The sequence below is a fragment of the Perognathus longimembris genome, chromosome 14 (genome assembly GCF_023159225.1).
Source record: "Perognathus longimembris pacificus isolate PPM17 chromosome 14, ASM2315922v1, whole genome shotgun sequence".
NCBI classification, from domain to species: Eukaryota; Metazoa; Chordata; class Mammalia; order Rodentia; family Heteromyidae; genus Perognathus; species Perognathus longimembris.
The window spans coordinates 54,933,973-54,949,035 of record NC_063174.1 but is presented as its reverse complement, the minus strand read 5'-3'; the positions used below and the strand labels follow the sequence as shown (position 1 = coordinate 54,949,035).

The 15,063-nt window shown below is 36.5% G+C and overlaps 1 protein-coding gene across 1 annotated transcript in view; it reads right to left on the bottom strand.

The window, feature by feature from the left end:
• Nucleotides 1–15,063, bottom strand: part of Unc79 (unc-79 homolog, NALCN channel complex subunit) — a 220,870-nt gene that overhangs the window by 160,050 nt on the left and 45,757 nt on the right. The window contains 2 exon segments of the mRNA XM_048362115.1: nucleotides 1,220–1,312; nucleotides 13,412–13,582. Of these exon segments, the coding sequence (XP_048218072.1) occupies nucleotides 1,220–1,312; nucleotides 13,412–13,582 (264 nt within the window).

Here is a 15,063-nt window from a genome sequence, read left to right as displayed (position 1 = left end):
AGGAAGAATCCTTTAACTTCGGGAGACAGAGGAAACATAGCAAGGCAAAAGAAAGGGAAGGAAAGGAAGCAAAAGAAAGAGAAAAAAAGGAAAGAGAGAAAGAAAGAAACAGAAAGAAAGAGAAACCCAGACACTCCAGAGTAAGATATATTAAGATTTTTGAAGTTAAAAGATGAAGTCATGAGCAAAAGTATAAAGTAAAGTCTAAAGTTCAGATACTGGTACACACACAAACATGTACACACTACTTCAACAACAAATGAAGTTCCAATTGCTGTGTATTTTTTCAACATTCATGTAGCAAACTTTAAAAAATAATGTCAGTCACTGTAAAATATGTGTAAAGGTTTGGCCTTGTGCTATTTACTTTTATTCTCCCAACAAATAAAGCTTAGAGCATCTCCTAGTGAAAAAAAAAAAAAGACAAAGTTTTCCTCGCTCTGAGTAAAATGTAATTATTATTCTACTTCCATAGAAGGCTAAAAACAGTTGCAGGAAAGTTGCTCACTTTCCAAATAAATATTAAAGAAAATAAGAACAAAATTCATAGCTTTGCCTATGACTTAAACAGAAGCTTTTTAGGTCACTTCCCCAAAGCTTAAATGCAGTTACATTATTAATAGAAATCAGACAGTAAATCAGGGAAAAGCCCGTCCAAAATAGTGACACAAAAACCAAAATAGCTTCTTATCTTTCATCTATTTAACTCTATACAAATTTTATGACAATAATAAATGACAGGTCACAATGAGACAAGCACTTTCATATACAACTAGTGAGAATATTGACATTTATTCAAACCCTTTAAGCCAGGAATCTCTTTCATTAATTTATCCTATTGAAATAATCAGAAATGCAGTGAAAAGTTTATGTTCAGGGACATTTCTGTGACATTAGAGTAAGAAATGTGCCAAATTATTAATAGTAGTTATGTTAGAACCAGAAATGATTGTTATATTTCTAAGCTAACTATTTCTATACAGTTATAACCAATCAATTTCCCTCTAGTGTTCTAAAATTTATCCTATAACATTCTAAATATATCACTAGCACACAAGATCACTACAATAGAAGAAATCTAATTCAAAGGTATGCTTTCTACACAACTCCAATTGTCTATTCTACCAAGAAAATAACATGAACACATTTAGCTTACTTGTTTTATGTCTAGCCTAAGATTGGTTTTGGAATTAGCTAAAATGCTCGGATTTCAACTTACCTGGATTAGATGTGTACTGCATTGCAATCATTAGCATAGAAGATGCAGAAAGATTAACATGGGCAGGAACACCTTCTCTCCTGGAGGAACCCACTGAAACCAAAATGGTTTTGATTAGATTCAGCTTCTATATATATATGAATGTATACCTGCTACTTTTTATCTATTATGGGAAGCCCTTCAGGGGGTGGGGGAGGTGGGGATAGTCTCAACTAAGCCAATAGGAGTTTTGGACAAGTAAAACCAAAAGATTTTTCCTTGTATATACATTTCTACAGGTGTATACAACTATATAAATCCTACAAAGGATCTACATGAAAAAGGAACAAAGCTAGAATATGATGTAAAGATTTTTATCTAAGTAATACTTAGATGTGATCTCTACTCTCAATATGTTTATTTCCAGATGGAAAAGAAAAAAACCCATTATGTGTCCAAATATAAAGTCAAGTTGAAGAATGTCCCAGTAAGAAAACAAAACCAAAAAGTTTATAATGCAACATGAGTGCACTGACTCTTAGAAACGCAGATAAATAAGCTTACAATAATCTGTAACTTGCTTAATTACACATACAAATTTAAAATCTATTATAAATTATTATGTTAATTTTTAAAATTTATGTTTATGTGCTTTTATAGTTTTATTCAAACCTTTATATGAAACGTCATCATCATTGTCTTCATTATCATGAGAGTCACTTTTTTTAATTTTCCAAAGCTTATCATCTTCATATTGATCTAAGTTGTTTGAAATAAAGCACTTTGAATCTGTGAATGATGTTGTTTCTGGACATTTTATTCTATGCCACCAATATTCAATCACCAAAAAAGCAAGCTACATCTTCAAAATTCACCTAATTGCTGTAAAATCCTGATCTCCACTAATATACTGCTCGGAGAACATCTTTAATTGCCTTGTTCACAAGGTTATTAAACAGTACCTTAAATTTCTTTCTTTTTTACTAGAATACAATGGGCAACTAATTTAAATATTCAGAACTAAGTCTCCTAAGAGTACTTTATTAGCCCAAACACAGTAATTGAGAGGAAACCCACAAAAAGTAGACCTTTACTAAAATTCTAATATAACCAGGTATGGTGTCACACACCTGTACCTCATCTGTATCCTCACCAGGCAGAGATAGAAAGACAGCAGTCCCAGGCTGGCCTGAGAAAAAGCAGAAGACTAGCCGAGAAACAACTTAACAGCAAAAGAACTTGGAGATGTAGTCCAAGTGATAGAGCTCACAAATAGAAGGCTCTTAGTTCAATCCCCAGTAATACACACATCACAAAACACACACACATACACACAAACACACACACCAGATACACACAAAGATTCAAATAGAAATACTTTTTTCTTAGAGATAAATTAAGTTAGGAGAAACTTCTTATGCCTAGGCTTATATGCCAAATTGTCAAGCATGAGCAGAATAGCATACTGAGAGTACATAAAAGATCTTTGACAGGGGCACTGATTAAAAACAACCTCAAAACCTGCTTTATTTTATTCTATATTAAAGTACAATCCGTGGGTAATATATCTCACCTATACCCCTAAAAAGTAATCTATAGTAAAACATAAGATAAATAAAATACTAACAAAAGACCTGTCATATAATAGGGGAATAAGAAAGTGGACTTATGGTCATTACAGCAGGGTTATTTTTTTTTTTTTTAATGAGCTGGGTGCTGGTGGCTCATGCCTATAATCCTAGCTACTCAGAAGACTGAGGTCTGAGGCTCACGGATCAAAGCCAGCCAGGGCAGAAAGGTCCCCATGAGACCCTTATCTCCAATCAACCACTCAAAAACCGGAAGTGGCCTTATGGTTCAAGTAGTAGAGTACTAGCCGTAAGCACAAAGAGGCTCAGGGACAGTGCCAGGCCCTGAGTTCAATCCCTACAACTGACAAAAATAAAAAAGGAAGGAAGGAAGGAAGGAAGGAAGGAAGGAAGGAAGGAAGGAAGGAAGGAAGGAAGGAAGGAAGGAAGGAAGGAAGGAAGGAAGGAAGGGAGAGAGAGAAAAACACACCCATAATGGAACTCCATTTAACTTGAGTTTGTTCATATTCTCACTGTAGCAGGGTATCTAACTCGCTATTGAGTGATATTAATGTACATAAATTAGTCTAGCTATACAATATAGATATGTTATTAATAATTAGGCAAATAATATGGAGACAAGTACACTGTGTGTGTGTGTATGGAGATATGAACTCAGTCTGGGAGCTGTCTCTTAGCTTTTTCACTCAAGGTTACTACTCTACCACTTGAGCCATACCACCTCTTCCAGCTTTTCTCTGACTCACTGGAGATAAGAGTCTCACTGTCTACCCTACCCAGGCTGGCTTTTAACTGCAATCCTCAGATCTCAGCCTCCTGAGTGTCTAGGACTACAGGTATAAGCTACCAGTGTCCAGCTAGAACTTCTTTTTATAGGCTTCTATGCACCAAGCTCCAAAAATCTGAATAGAAAAATGGTTTGGCTATACAAGCCCACACCTTCTTCTGCTTTTAATGGCAAAGTTGATTAATTAATATAGCCAACCAAGCAAAACAAACTTTGAGCCAGATACTAAAAAACAAGACACAGTTCCTCTCAGTCTTTAGCCGGTTTTAAAGACTGGCTTTGAACCATGATCCTCAGCTCTCAGCCACCTGAGTAGCTAGGATTACAGGCATGAGCCACCAGCACCTGGTTTGTATCTCCTTTTGAGAAGTTAGAGGGAGGAGAAATTAAGAAAAGAATTGCCCAGTAAGGTATCCAACAGTGGAAAGAATAATGTCAAATACAATAATTCTTATGTCTTTTGTTTTAAAACTAACTCAGGGTGGGGGGGAGAAACATATCCGTATCTACATCACTCTTTTGAGAACAAGTGTCTTCACTTTTGTTTAAATTCATCTCCAATTTTTAATAAGTGTTTTCTAACAATGAAAATTACCATTAAGAGAAGTTGAGAAACATTGAGGCCTTTTCGAATGGGAAATGTCCAGCTGTCTAAGAAGATTTAGGTGACATCTGCTTGGAGAACTGCTCAAATGGCTCAGTGACCCATGGCTGTCCCTGTTACCCCTACAAATCCATGTTGTCCTTCAAGTCTGGACAGCCACAAAACCAAAAATGTTCTCTTGGCTCAAGCCCCAGGAAATTGGCTCCGTGCTTACATAAACAGACAGGACCTTGCAATTTCAAAGCCATCTACTAGACTGAATAAAATAACCACAATTCTAACTTAATAAACATGCAAACGTGCATATCATTTATTGAATCTTGTTTAAAGGCATTACAAGGATAGATATGCAGTTTGTCCCTAGTTTCTATAAGGGTATAAAAACACAAAAATACGTATCATAGAAGGGAGATGATAGACAAATAAGAACATCTTACATTTAATATTGTGCTCAGGAAATGCAATTAAAAGTTCTTCAGACATATCTTCACAGTACTACCATACAATCATTATAGTCATGCTCTCTTTCCATGGGTAGTATCAATCCCATAATATGCTCCTATATTTTATAGTTTCAAATGTATTATGGTGTATAACTCACCCAAAAAAGTAAGTACATGGGAAAAGCTATTTTATAAAACAGATTAAATTATTTCATGCGTGTAGCCAGCTTAATTACTGGATTAGAGTCCAAATCACTGGAATTCATAGCTGATGAGCTAGTCATTTATTTCTACTACAGTATTTTCTTCAGGACCTCCTATGTCCCAAACACTGTTCTGGGCCCGAGGGACTCAATAGTAAGAAAGACAAGTCTTTGTTCTTATGGAGCTTGGCTGTTAGAACCGCGTTACCCAACGCGGTGGCAGCTAGTCAAAACTGGTTATTTAAATTTAAATTAGTTAAAATCAAATAACATTCAAAATTCAGTTTGACAGCCACTGTATTGGGTAGTATAAATTTTTATACACCATTACCATCATCACAGAAAGTTCCATGAACAACACTGTTATAGAAGGGCAAACAGTACCAATAAGAAACATAATGCAACACAGGGGAATGGATAGAAAGTGACGGAAGATCCTATGTTAGGTCTGAAGGTAAGAAAAGACATCCTAAGAGAGGTGGTACTTAAGACAAAGGAGATAAGAAGATAAATCACGTGACCATGTGAGAGAAGGACTTGGAAACAAAGGAAAATACACAGAGCAAACACAAAAGTTCAGTGCCTTTCTGGAACTGCAAAAAGTCCACACACATGGTGCAGGGTGGTCACATTGAAAGGCAGTGGTAAAAGCACTGAGGAAGGCAGAGAGCCTTGTGAGGTTGTTGAATCTGGCAACAGTGACAGGAAGCTAAATTGTTTGGATGTGCGATGTGACATAATCAGGTTTACACGTTCGGAGGGCAACTCCAACTTTTGTATGGAGCAGTAGGAGGGCTTAAAGAAGCAGCTGAAAGACCAATTTAGACGCCATTGGACTGATTCAAATGAGAGGTGGTGATCTGAGTTAGAATATATGGAAAATAATCCTCACTGACCTTACACTTTTCTAAAGGGTAAAAAGAACAGTCGACTTGAAAAAACATCAACACAATCTGATGCCAGACAGCATTACCTGGATTGATAAATAATCCCTCTCGACCGGTCTTGCATTTTGCAAACAGATGTAACCGTACTCCTTTAGAGGTTTCAGTATTAGAGGGCCATGCCTTCAGTTAAACAAGAAGACTAAGAAATGACCCTGAAGTCTATGTAGCGTGAAAATATTTACAGATTGGAAGCTGGACACCAGGAGCTTACACCCATAAATCCTAGCTACTTGGGAGGCTGAGATCTGTGACTCAAAGCCAACTGGGATAGGAAAGTCCATGAGACTCTTATCTCCAATTAAGCAGCAAAAAGCGGGAGGTGGAGCTGTGGCTCAAGGGGTAGGGTACCATCCTTAGGTGAAAAGCAAAAGGGACAACACCTAGTCCCTGAGTTAAAGGTCCAGTGCTGGCTGGCATTCACACAAATGCACATGAGCGTGCGCACACACACACACACACACACACACTACAGATTGGATGAAAAGTCATAGGAACAAGCCAAGCACGGTAGCTGAAGCTGTAATCCTAGCTTGCTGGGAGTCAGCAATCAGAGGACTGACGTTCCATACAAGTTCACGAGAGGATGCTGCAAGCCCGGAGCATTAGCGTAACAGCTCTCCCAAGTCCGCAATTAAATACGGCCTCCAATAAAACTACAGTGCAAACCATGGGAGAGAAACAGAATGGAAAGAGTTTTTCAAAAAAGCTGAAGAGGCAAAGCCTGAAGAATTTGTGGTAGGAAAAGTGACGAGTGGCATCTGAAAAAGTAGACGGATTACTAAAGTGGAAGGGATTCATGGACACGGATAATACTTGAAAAGACTTAATACCTGAAGAAAATTCAAGACTGTTCAGAGTAATTTGAAGTATTTCTCAATTCTCAAAAGATCTGGGAGGGAAAAAAACATTAAAAAAAAAAAAAGAAGAAAATCTTTATCTGACAGTGAATCTGATTTCAAGTCAAAGAAGAAAAGAGATGCTGTTGACAAACCATGGAGCTTTGCCAGGGGCCTTGATACTAAATGAATACTTGTGTCAGTCAAATGTGGAGCATTTCTTATGAAATGGAATGAAACGAAATGGAAAGATTCAGATGAGGCTGACTCGGTCCTGGGGAAAGGAGATTAATAAAGTATCCTCAAATTGTAACTGCTCTTTATGAAAGAGTAACTTGGTATTTTTGTCCAAAAGATGAAGCTCAGTAACTGAGTGCATTGTTTGTGTTCACACACACACACACACACACACACACACACAATGTAAGTCTTAGATTTTTAACTCATACTGTAAAGAAATACATTTGAATGAAAATCCAGTCTGATGTGTTGGTTTTGAAAACAGTATGGGGAATGTGTGAGGGGTTTGTTTTGTTTTTTGCATCAATAGCAATGGTTACTTTCAACAAATAAAAGCCTTCTGTAACTTCTTTACCAGAAAAGAATACTTAATATGTTAACATTTTCTCTGTATTCAAAACAGGTTTTTCTATACTTTAGGGAGAGTTCTAAGCCATTACTCAATCAAAACCTGTCTTTAACAGCTATGTTGAAGGACTATCCTGGGAGAGAGAGGGGAGGGGGTATAAAATACATCATTGTTTTTTGTGTGTTTGTTTGGGGGTGGGAGGTGTTTGTTTTGAGATGCTGGGAATCAAGCCCAGGGTCTTACAAATACTAAGCAAGTGTTATACCCCTGAGATCTACCCACAGCGCTTACTTTTCGACAGTATAACTAGGCATCTCAAGCAGGTCTTGTACTTGAACTTGCTATGTAGCCCAGATTGGACTCAAATTGAGATCCTCCCTGCCTCTCCTAAATGCAATTACAGTTCGTTAAGCAAAACTCCCTGAAAGGGAAATTTTTATCACTACCAACTATGTTCCCATTCAGACGAGAGAACTAGGAAAATCCTAGTTTCCTTTAGCTAAGCAACATTAAATGAACATTTAAAAGCTCCTGTAAGCCATTCCTTCACAGAGTACTGAAATTTATGTATTAAAAGGTTGTGAGGGCTGGGGATATGGCCTAGTGGCAAGAGTGCTTGCCTCGTATACATGAGGCCCTGGGTTCAATTCCCCAGCACCACATATACAGAAAACGGCCAGAAGCGGCACTGTGGCTCAAGAGGTAGAGTGCTAGCCTTGAGCGGGAAGAAGCCAGGGACAGTGCTCAGGCCCTGAGTCCAAGGCCTGGGACTGGCAAAAAAAAAAAAAAAAAAGGTTGTGAGTCATGAAATATCTAAGACTTGGCTCATGGAAATGCGGTCAGCTTGTTAAAGATGCTAACAATTTAGGACCCGCTGACATAAATGAGTGAACAAAATTTTATAATTATTGACCTACATGCTATTTCTTTACTCCAATTCGTTCATCATATGAAGGCTCAATCTATCTAACCAGTTTTGGATTGCTGGTTCTCTAAAAGGCAGGAAAACAACTTTGTGGTAATAAGAACATCATCTAACTGCATATTGTTTACTTTCTTGTAAATAGCAGTACACAGTGGTCAATAAATAATTTATGTTAAAAAAAATTTAAGATTTCATTTCAAACAATGGTGGGAATGGTGATGTGCATGTATTGTCCCAAGCTATGAAGGAAGCACGGTGGCTGAATACAGTGTCTTGTGCCTATCACCCCAGAGAAAAAATGAAGCAAAAATAGGAGGATTGCATTCCAGGCTGTCCTGGGCATAAAGTGAGACCTATCTCAAAAGTAACCAACACAAAAAGGGACTAGTACAGTAGCTTATGTGGTAATGGGCCTCTTAGCAAGCATGAGACCCTGGATTGAACCCCTGGCAACCTAAGAGAGAGAGAGAGACAGAGAGAACCAGAGAGAGAGAAAAAGGAGGAAGCACTTCCATTAACACTGGAAGTACTCTTCAGTTAGAACAAAACCTGCTATAATAACTACTATTTTTTTATATAACAAACTAAGGGATACAGATCCCAACTTCTAGTAGATGTCATTCTGCCACAAGTAATATTTAAAAAGATTAAATTTCAAAACAACACGTAGGGCTGGGAATATGGCCTAGTGGTAAAGTGCTCGCCTCATATACATGAAGCCCTGGGTTTGATTCCTCAGTACCACATATATAGAAAAAAGCCGAAAGTGGCGCTGTGGCTCAAGAGGTAGAATGCTAGCCTTGAGCAAAAAGAAGCCAGGAACAGTGCTCAGGCCCTGAGTCCACACCCCAGGACTGGCAACAAAAACAAAACAAATAAACAAAACAACATGTAGATTTCAGCAGAATATTAACATTATTTGGGTTAGAATTACACATCTGTGGTGCATTTTATTCATTCTACCCTTGCATATATACTAGTATATAGATTAGTCAAATATACAGACTACTTGTATATAGATACTGGTCAAGATCATTTTCATTGGTTATAATCTTAACAACAAGCATGGAATGTACATAGGAGAAGTTATGATTATTGACAGGATTATAACTAAGGAAACAAAGGTTTGACAAAATGAGAAATTTTTCAACAGCTAAAGGATTAAAGTTCAGCTCCCTCACAATTTAACAATAAAATTCTTACAGTAAGGCCTACAGTATAAATACAGTCATTAGCTAATAAAAGCCTTTTATATTAAAGATTATTTAAATATTATCAATACCTTTATTTTTTCTATGTAGTATTATTCTTTGGAAGACTATAAAAACACATTGTATATCATATATAGTATCAGGCAGTAATAAAAACAAAAATAATACATGGCCAATAGCCTGGAATATATGATTTTATTTTTGGTGCGGGGCCAGATGCTTGAACTCAGGAGCCTGGGAGCTTTCCCTGAACTTTTTGGTTCAAGACTAGTGCTCTCCGACTTGAGCTACCAGTCCACTTCTGGCATTTTGGGTGCTTAATTGGAGCTAAGAGCATCACAGACTTTCCTACCTGAGCTGGCTTTAAATTGTGACCCTCAGTTCACAGTCTCCTGAGTATCTAAGATTCAACACATGAGACACCAGCACCCGGCATATTATTTTTTTTTAATTTTTATTGTCAAGGTGATGTACAGAGGGGTTACAGATTATTTTTAAGTCAGTGCAAAGGTTCAAATGAACACCTTTTTTTCTAGAGTGACTTTTTGAGATAATCTAAATTAGAAAAGAAACTGGATTAGACAGCATAGTCCAGGATAGCAGAGTATACTAGGAACACCTTAAATTCACATAATTCCTCAGCTTTATCAATATCTTTAAAATGATATAATCTAGAAACCGGAAGATCATGAGTTTGAGTCCATCCTGGGCTAAATAGCAAAGACTGTTGTAGAAAGAAATGCAGCCTTAGTTAACTAGAGTCAATTGGAACAGTCTTTCCATTTAAAATAAGCTGGAGTTTTTTTTTCCTCCTCTATCAAAGCACCATCATCCAAACATCCATATTTCAGTTCAGTCCACAAATCACAGATCCTTTATTTGAAAAAGGTTTCCATGGTGACATGCAAATGTCTCTTTCAATTCTTAGTAATTCTTTTAAAATATTTTTATAAACAAAGTGTATTACATACACATGAAATAAAGAGAAGTTATACTTATGGAAGAAGTTAAAGAAGAAAGCTGTGTCAAGGGAAATTTTTATAATAACTTGATACTTTCTCTGCAGAACCTTTAAAGAAGTTATTTTAAAATGCAAGTGCTGGGTTTATAGACAGAGATGGCATAAAGATGCCTGTATCTTTGGGTCTGTGTCTATTTTGTAAACAAACACAAAAATAAGTAACTGACTAGTATAATAGAATATGGCTGTAAAGGCTGGTACTATAATTTAATTTCAGAGATTTAAAAGTAACAAAGAGTGGCTACTACTGATTTACCAGAGTGAGATGAGACACAAAGTCAAACCCAAGGAAAAAAGAAACCTAGAACAACAAAATAAACAAATAAATGAGATCAACAACTGAGTTAGATAAAGATTTGTGCCTGTTGCAGAAAGTAAGATTCATGGTATTTAACCCAGAATTATTAAGCCATAAATCAGCTTAAAGATTGATTTTTTCCCAAACCTTTGTTTAGGATTGAAAAAAAAATTCTCAGAGATATGGAGTGACTTGTTCATACTCTTAAATGAACATCAATTAACTCCAAAAATAAACACTATAATTTACACAAACTTATAAAAGCAACTACTTGTTCTCCTCAGTTGTCGAGGTTAAGTGCCTCCTAAGTAAGGATTTTATAAGGTGTGTTTGGCAATGCACAGGACAACAGTGACTAAGATGAATTGTACTCAAAATGTGCTATGTTGAATTAAAATCCCTTTGTATTTGAATCCCTCAAAGATACTAATACAAAATAGGTGTGTTTGGGGGTCTCTATTTCTAATTAAGTAGATATTAATGACCAACTATGAAGAAATGAATTCCCCGATATTGCAATGTCTAGTCAATCTTAAGTATAACTTCAGAAGCTTATTATATTCGGTAACTTTCCCAAAATTTTACCTTATCCCTTAAAAGTAGGAATTCAGTGAATTAATTTATTACCATGAAGATATAGCTTCACCTGCTATTCTTCAAAAAAAAACAAAACACAAGAGTGTCCATGTCTGTTCCCAACAGTTAATATTACTTATCTAAAAACAAGATTATATAATTCTAAGAATATATCCATAAACAAACTTATCTATAAGACAAAAAGAAATTAACCACATATTCTGTAACTTGAATGGAATGGTCAGTCTTAATTTTTCTGAATTGCTATATAACTAGAGCAGGAATCAAATTTGCTGAAAAGACATAAAATCACAACTGAATTCCTAAAACCAAATTTGTTAGTAAAATACACCACTGTAACTCAAAAAGAATACATGTTTGCCAGCTGGTGATAGGGAACAACTTCAATAAGACTAAAAGTACATAAAAATAAAATAATAAACAATGATTGGTAAGATTTGTATGTCACTAGTAAAGATGTGTTTATAGAACAAGAATTAAAGGGAGAAGTAAACTAACAGTTATTGTTTGTTTGTTTTGTTTTTTTTGGCCAGTCCTAGGCCGTGAACTCAGGGCCTGAGCACTGTCCCTGGCTTCTTTTTTGCTCAAGGCTAGCACTCTGCCACTTGAGCCACAGCGCCACTTCTGGCCATTTTCTGTATATGTGGTGCTGAGGAATCGAACCCAGGGCCTCATGTATAGGAGGCAAGCACTCTTGCCACTAGGCCATACTCCCAGCCCAACTAACAGTTATTGTATACCAGGCACTGTATCAACACTTTACCAGTGTTCTGGCTTAATGATTTTAATCATTATGACTACTTCATGAAGCAGCTATGATTAGTATTCTCATTTTATAGGTAACAAACAGAAAAATTAAGTAATTTGCCTAAGGTCACACAAGCCAGTGGAAGGGCTGTGATTTGAATCTAGATCTGTTTGACTCCTAAATCCACAATGTTTGCCAGATTACCCACTAAACAAATTAATTCAAAATCCAGTTTTTTGGCAGTACCAGTCAAGACATCATGTTTGCTCCGCCTGCCTGCTCAGTTGGCACTCTACCATTTGAGTCACACTTCCAGCCTGAGCTATGCTGGTTATTTTGGAGATGAAGTCATATAGACTTTGCTGTCCATGCTGGTTTCAAACCATCATCTCCCAGATCACAGCCTACTAATTAGCTAGGATTAGAGGCATGAGCCACCAGTACCTGGTTAGAAACAGTACCTGTTTCTAACTGTACCTTGTACATGAGTTGCAGGCCTCAGCTTCCTTCTGTGTTTTCATAAATTTTGACTCATTTGTCATCACACACCCCAATGAGGGAAGCTAACATCATCATCAGTCTCTGGGTGAGGTTCCAACTATATGAGTTGAACTCCAACATCACATGGTAATTGGCCACAGAGTGGGGACTAGAATCATTACATCCTGACTCTATCTGTTGTTCTTTCCATCATACTGTATTGCCTTTAGATGCAAATGAGAATTTCTACATTAGAGGAAACACCCTTTATACTTCTTTCGAATGTGCTATAAGATACTGTAATTTCCTCCCTCATTTTTCCCTACCTCCCCCCCCTTCCCTCTCCCTCCCATAAGTTATACAGTTGGTTTACACCAAATGGTTTTTGCAAGTATTGCTGTTGGAATTGTTTATCTTTTTATCCCTTGTCTCTCGATTTTGGTATTCCCTTTGCCTTCCCTAGGTCTGATACATGTGTACCACAGGAAGGGAATATGAGAGAGAAAAAAAAAAGGGTATGATTTCACATGGCATGTTGAAAATAATGACAACAATGATATAACACTTGTTTCCATAACATGGAGTTCATTTCACTTAGCACAAGAAATATACTCATTGCCTTACATATGAGACTGTAATCCCTCTTCACTTCAGCAATAAAGGAAAAAAAAATTTAAGATACTGTAATTTACAAGTATGAAGTATAGATTGTTTGGACATATTCTTTCTTACTATTCTACAAAATCAAACCAAGTATTGTCTTTCATTTATTTGATCTACATCATAATATCAATGCTGAAATGACTAAATTTAAATCACACCATATGTCATAGCAAGCTATAATACTATAATCTTAAAATCAAGAGCCTATAAAAATCAATTTCCATTTGTATAATACATTAAAATAATCTGGTATTAGGTAACATTGAACTTACATATTGCCATTGGTAGAAAAGATGTGCTAAGGTATTCAATGATATCCTTGTGCAGAAATGGAGGAAAGGTAGCTAACGTTGAAATCATCGTGTAGGGCAAAGTACTTAGAATATCATCATTGAGAAAGGGTAGCAAACATGTGGTTGTATAAAATATTGACTGTCCAAGATCTACAAAACAAAATCAGATAATCAGTCACTGAATATTTGCCAGTAACAAAATATACTAATTGTACATTTTAGGTCGTAAGGACCTGGTTTAAATTATAATAAATAACTATTGTTCCTTTCATATTAAGAGCTCTAAAACATATAGCTAAATATGTCTGTCTATAGGAGTTAGTCAATAAGTTACTCATGACTGAATATATTAAAGAAAACATACTTCTAATAAATGAGTTTTTCCTCAATCATGGATCAATCATCCACAATACTTGGTATTCATATTACCCCTTGATCTCAAAAATTCAAAATGCTTTCCATGCAAAAGTGAGTCCTAAGACCCTTCTATTCTTACATTCACTAGTTAGGTTATTTGCCCCCTCGAAGGTTCAGGAAAGCCAAGGGCAGAATTACAAATAAGAGCAGCTTATTTCTGCTTTAGCAACCAAACTACAGTGGTCCTACATCTGATCCTACTTTGGCAAGTGAGGTAGTGTGATTTTTTTAAACCCCACAGAGTAGCAGATTCATCATGTACCAAAGGAAAGAAGCTATACACTAGTACCACATGACACTGTTGTTGGCCACTATGCAAGTAAATACCTCCTAATAAATAATCTACCCACATTTTACAATGAGTAATAGAAGTAATACTTACCTCTCTTCATTAAAAGGGTTGTTAGGAGTTTAAATGAAATAAATACAAAGAACTTGCTTAACATATATGTGTGTTCCACCAATATTAGCTATTACTATTACCATCATTATTACCTGCATGAGAAGTAAAAATAGAGGACCTTCCAAAAACATAATTATTTAACTTTATAATACATGTAGACCAAACACCATTAGATCAATGTACCTTTTGGTATTTCTTTTGTTTGTTTGTTTTTATTTTTTATAGGTCATGGGGCTTGAACTTTTGGGCCTGGGGTCTGTTCCTCAGCTCTTCAGCTCAAGGTTAGCACTCTTATCACTTGAGCCACAGCACCACTTCCAGTTTTCTTGTGGTTTATAGGAGATAAGAGTCTCATGGATTTTTCTGCCTGGGCTGGCTTTGAACCTCGATCCTCAGATCTCAGCCTCCCGAGTAGCTAGGATTATAGGGATGAGCCACCGGTACACAGCCCTTCTGATATTTCTTAATCTCTCAAAATGTTAGCCACTAGTCAAGATTTAACAGTGAGGACTTAACTTTTTTTTTTTAGTCTTTATAATAGTAAAGGATTAGACTCTACTGCTTTACAAGACATTTGTCTTCTTAAAGGTGCTGTGTTGATTTTTAACATTACTCCTGATTGTCACTAGAATCAATATGCTAACACAACAAGCATATCAACTGACAATGTGGCCACAAAGCGCACTGGGGAGCCAGGGCCAGTCAACCCTGAGATCAAATCGATGAAATGGAAAATTGATAGGCATTTCTCTAAAAATTACATGAAGCTGTGCATAAAAGACACCTCAGCTACTTTTGCTGAGCCTTTAAA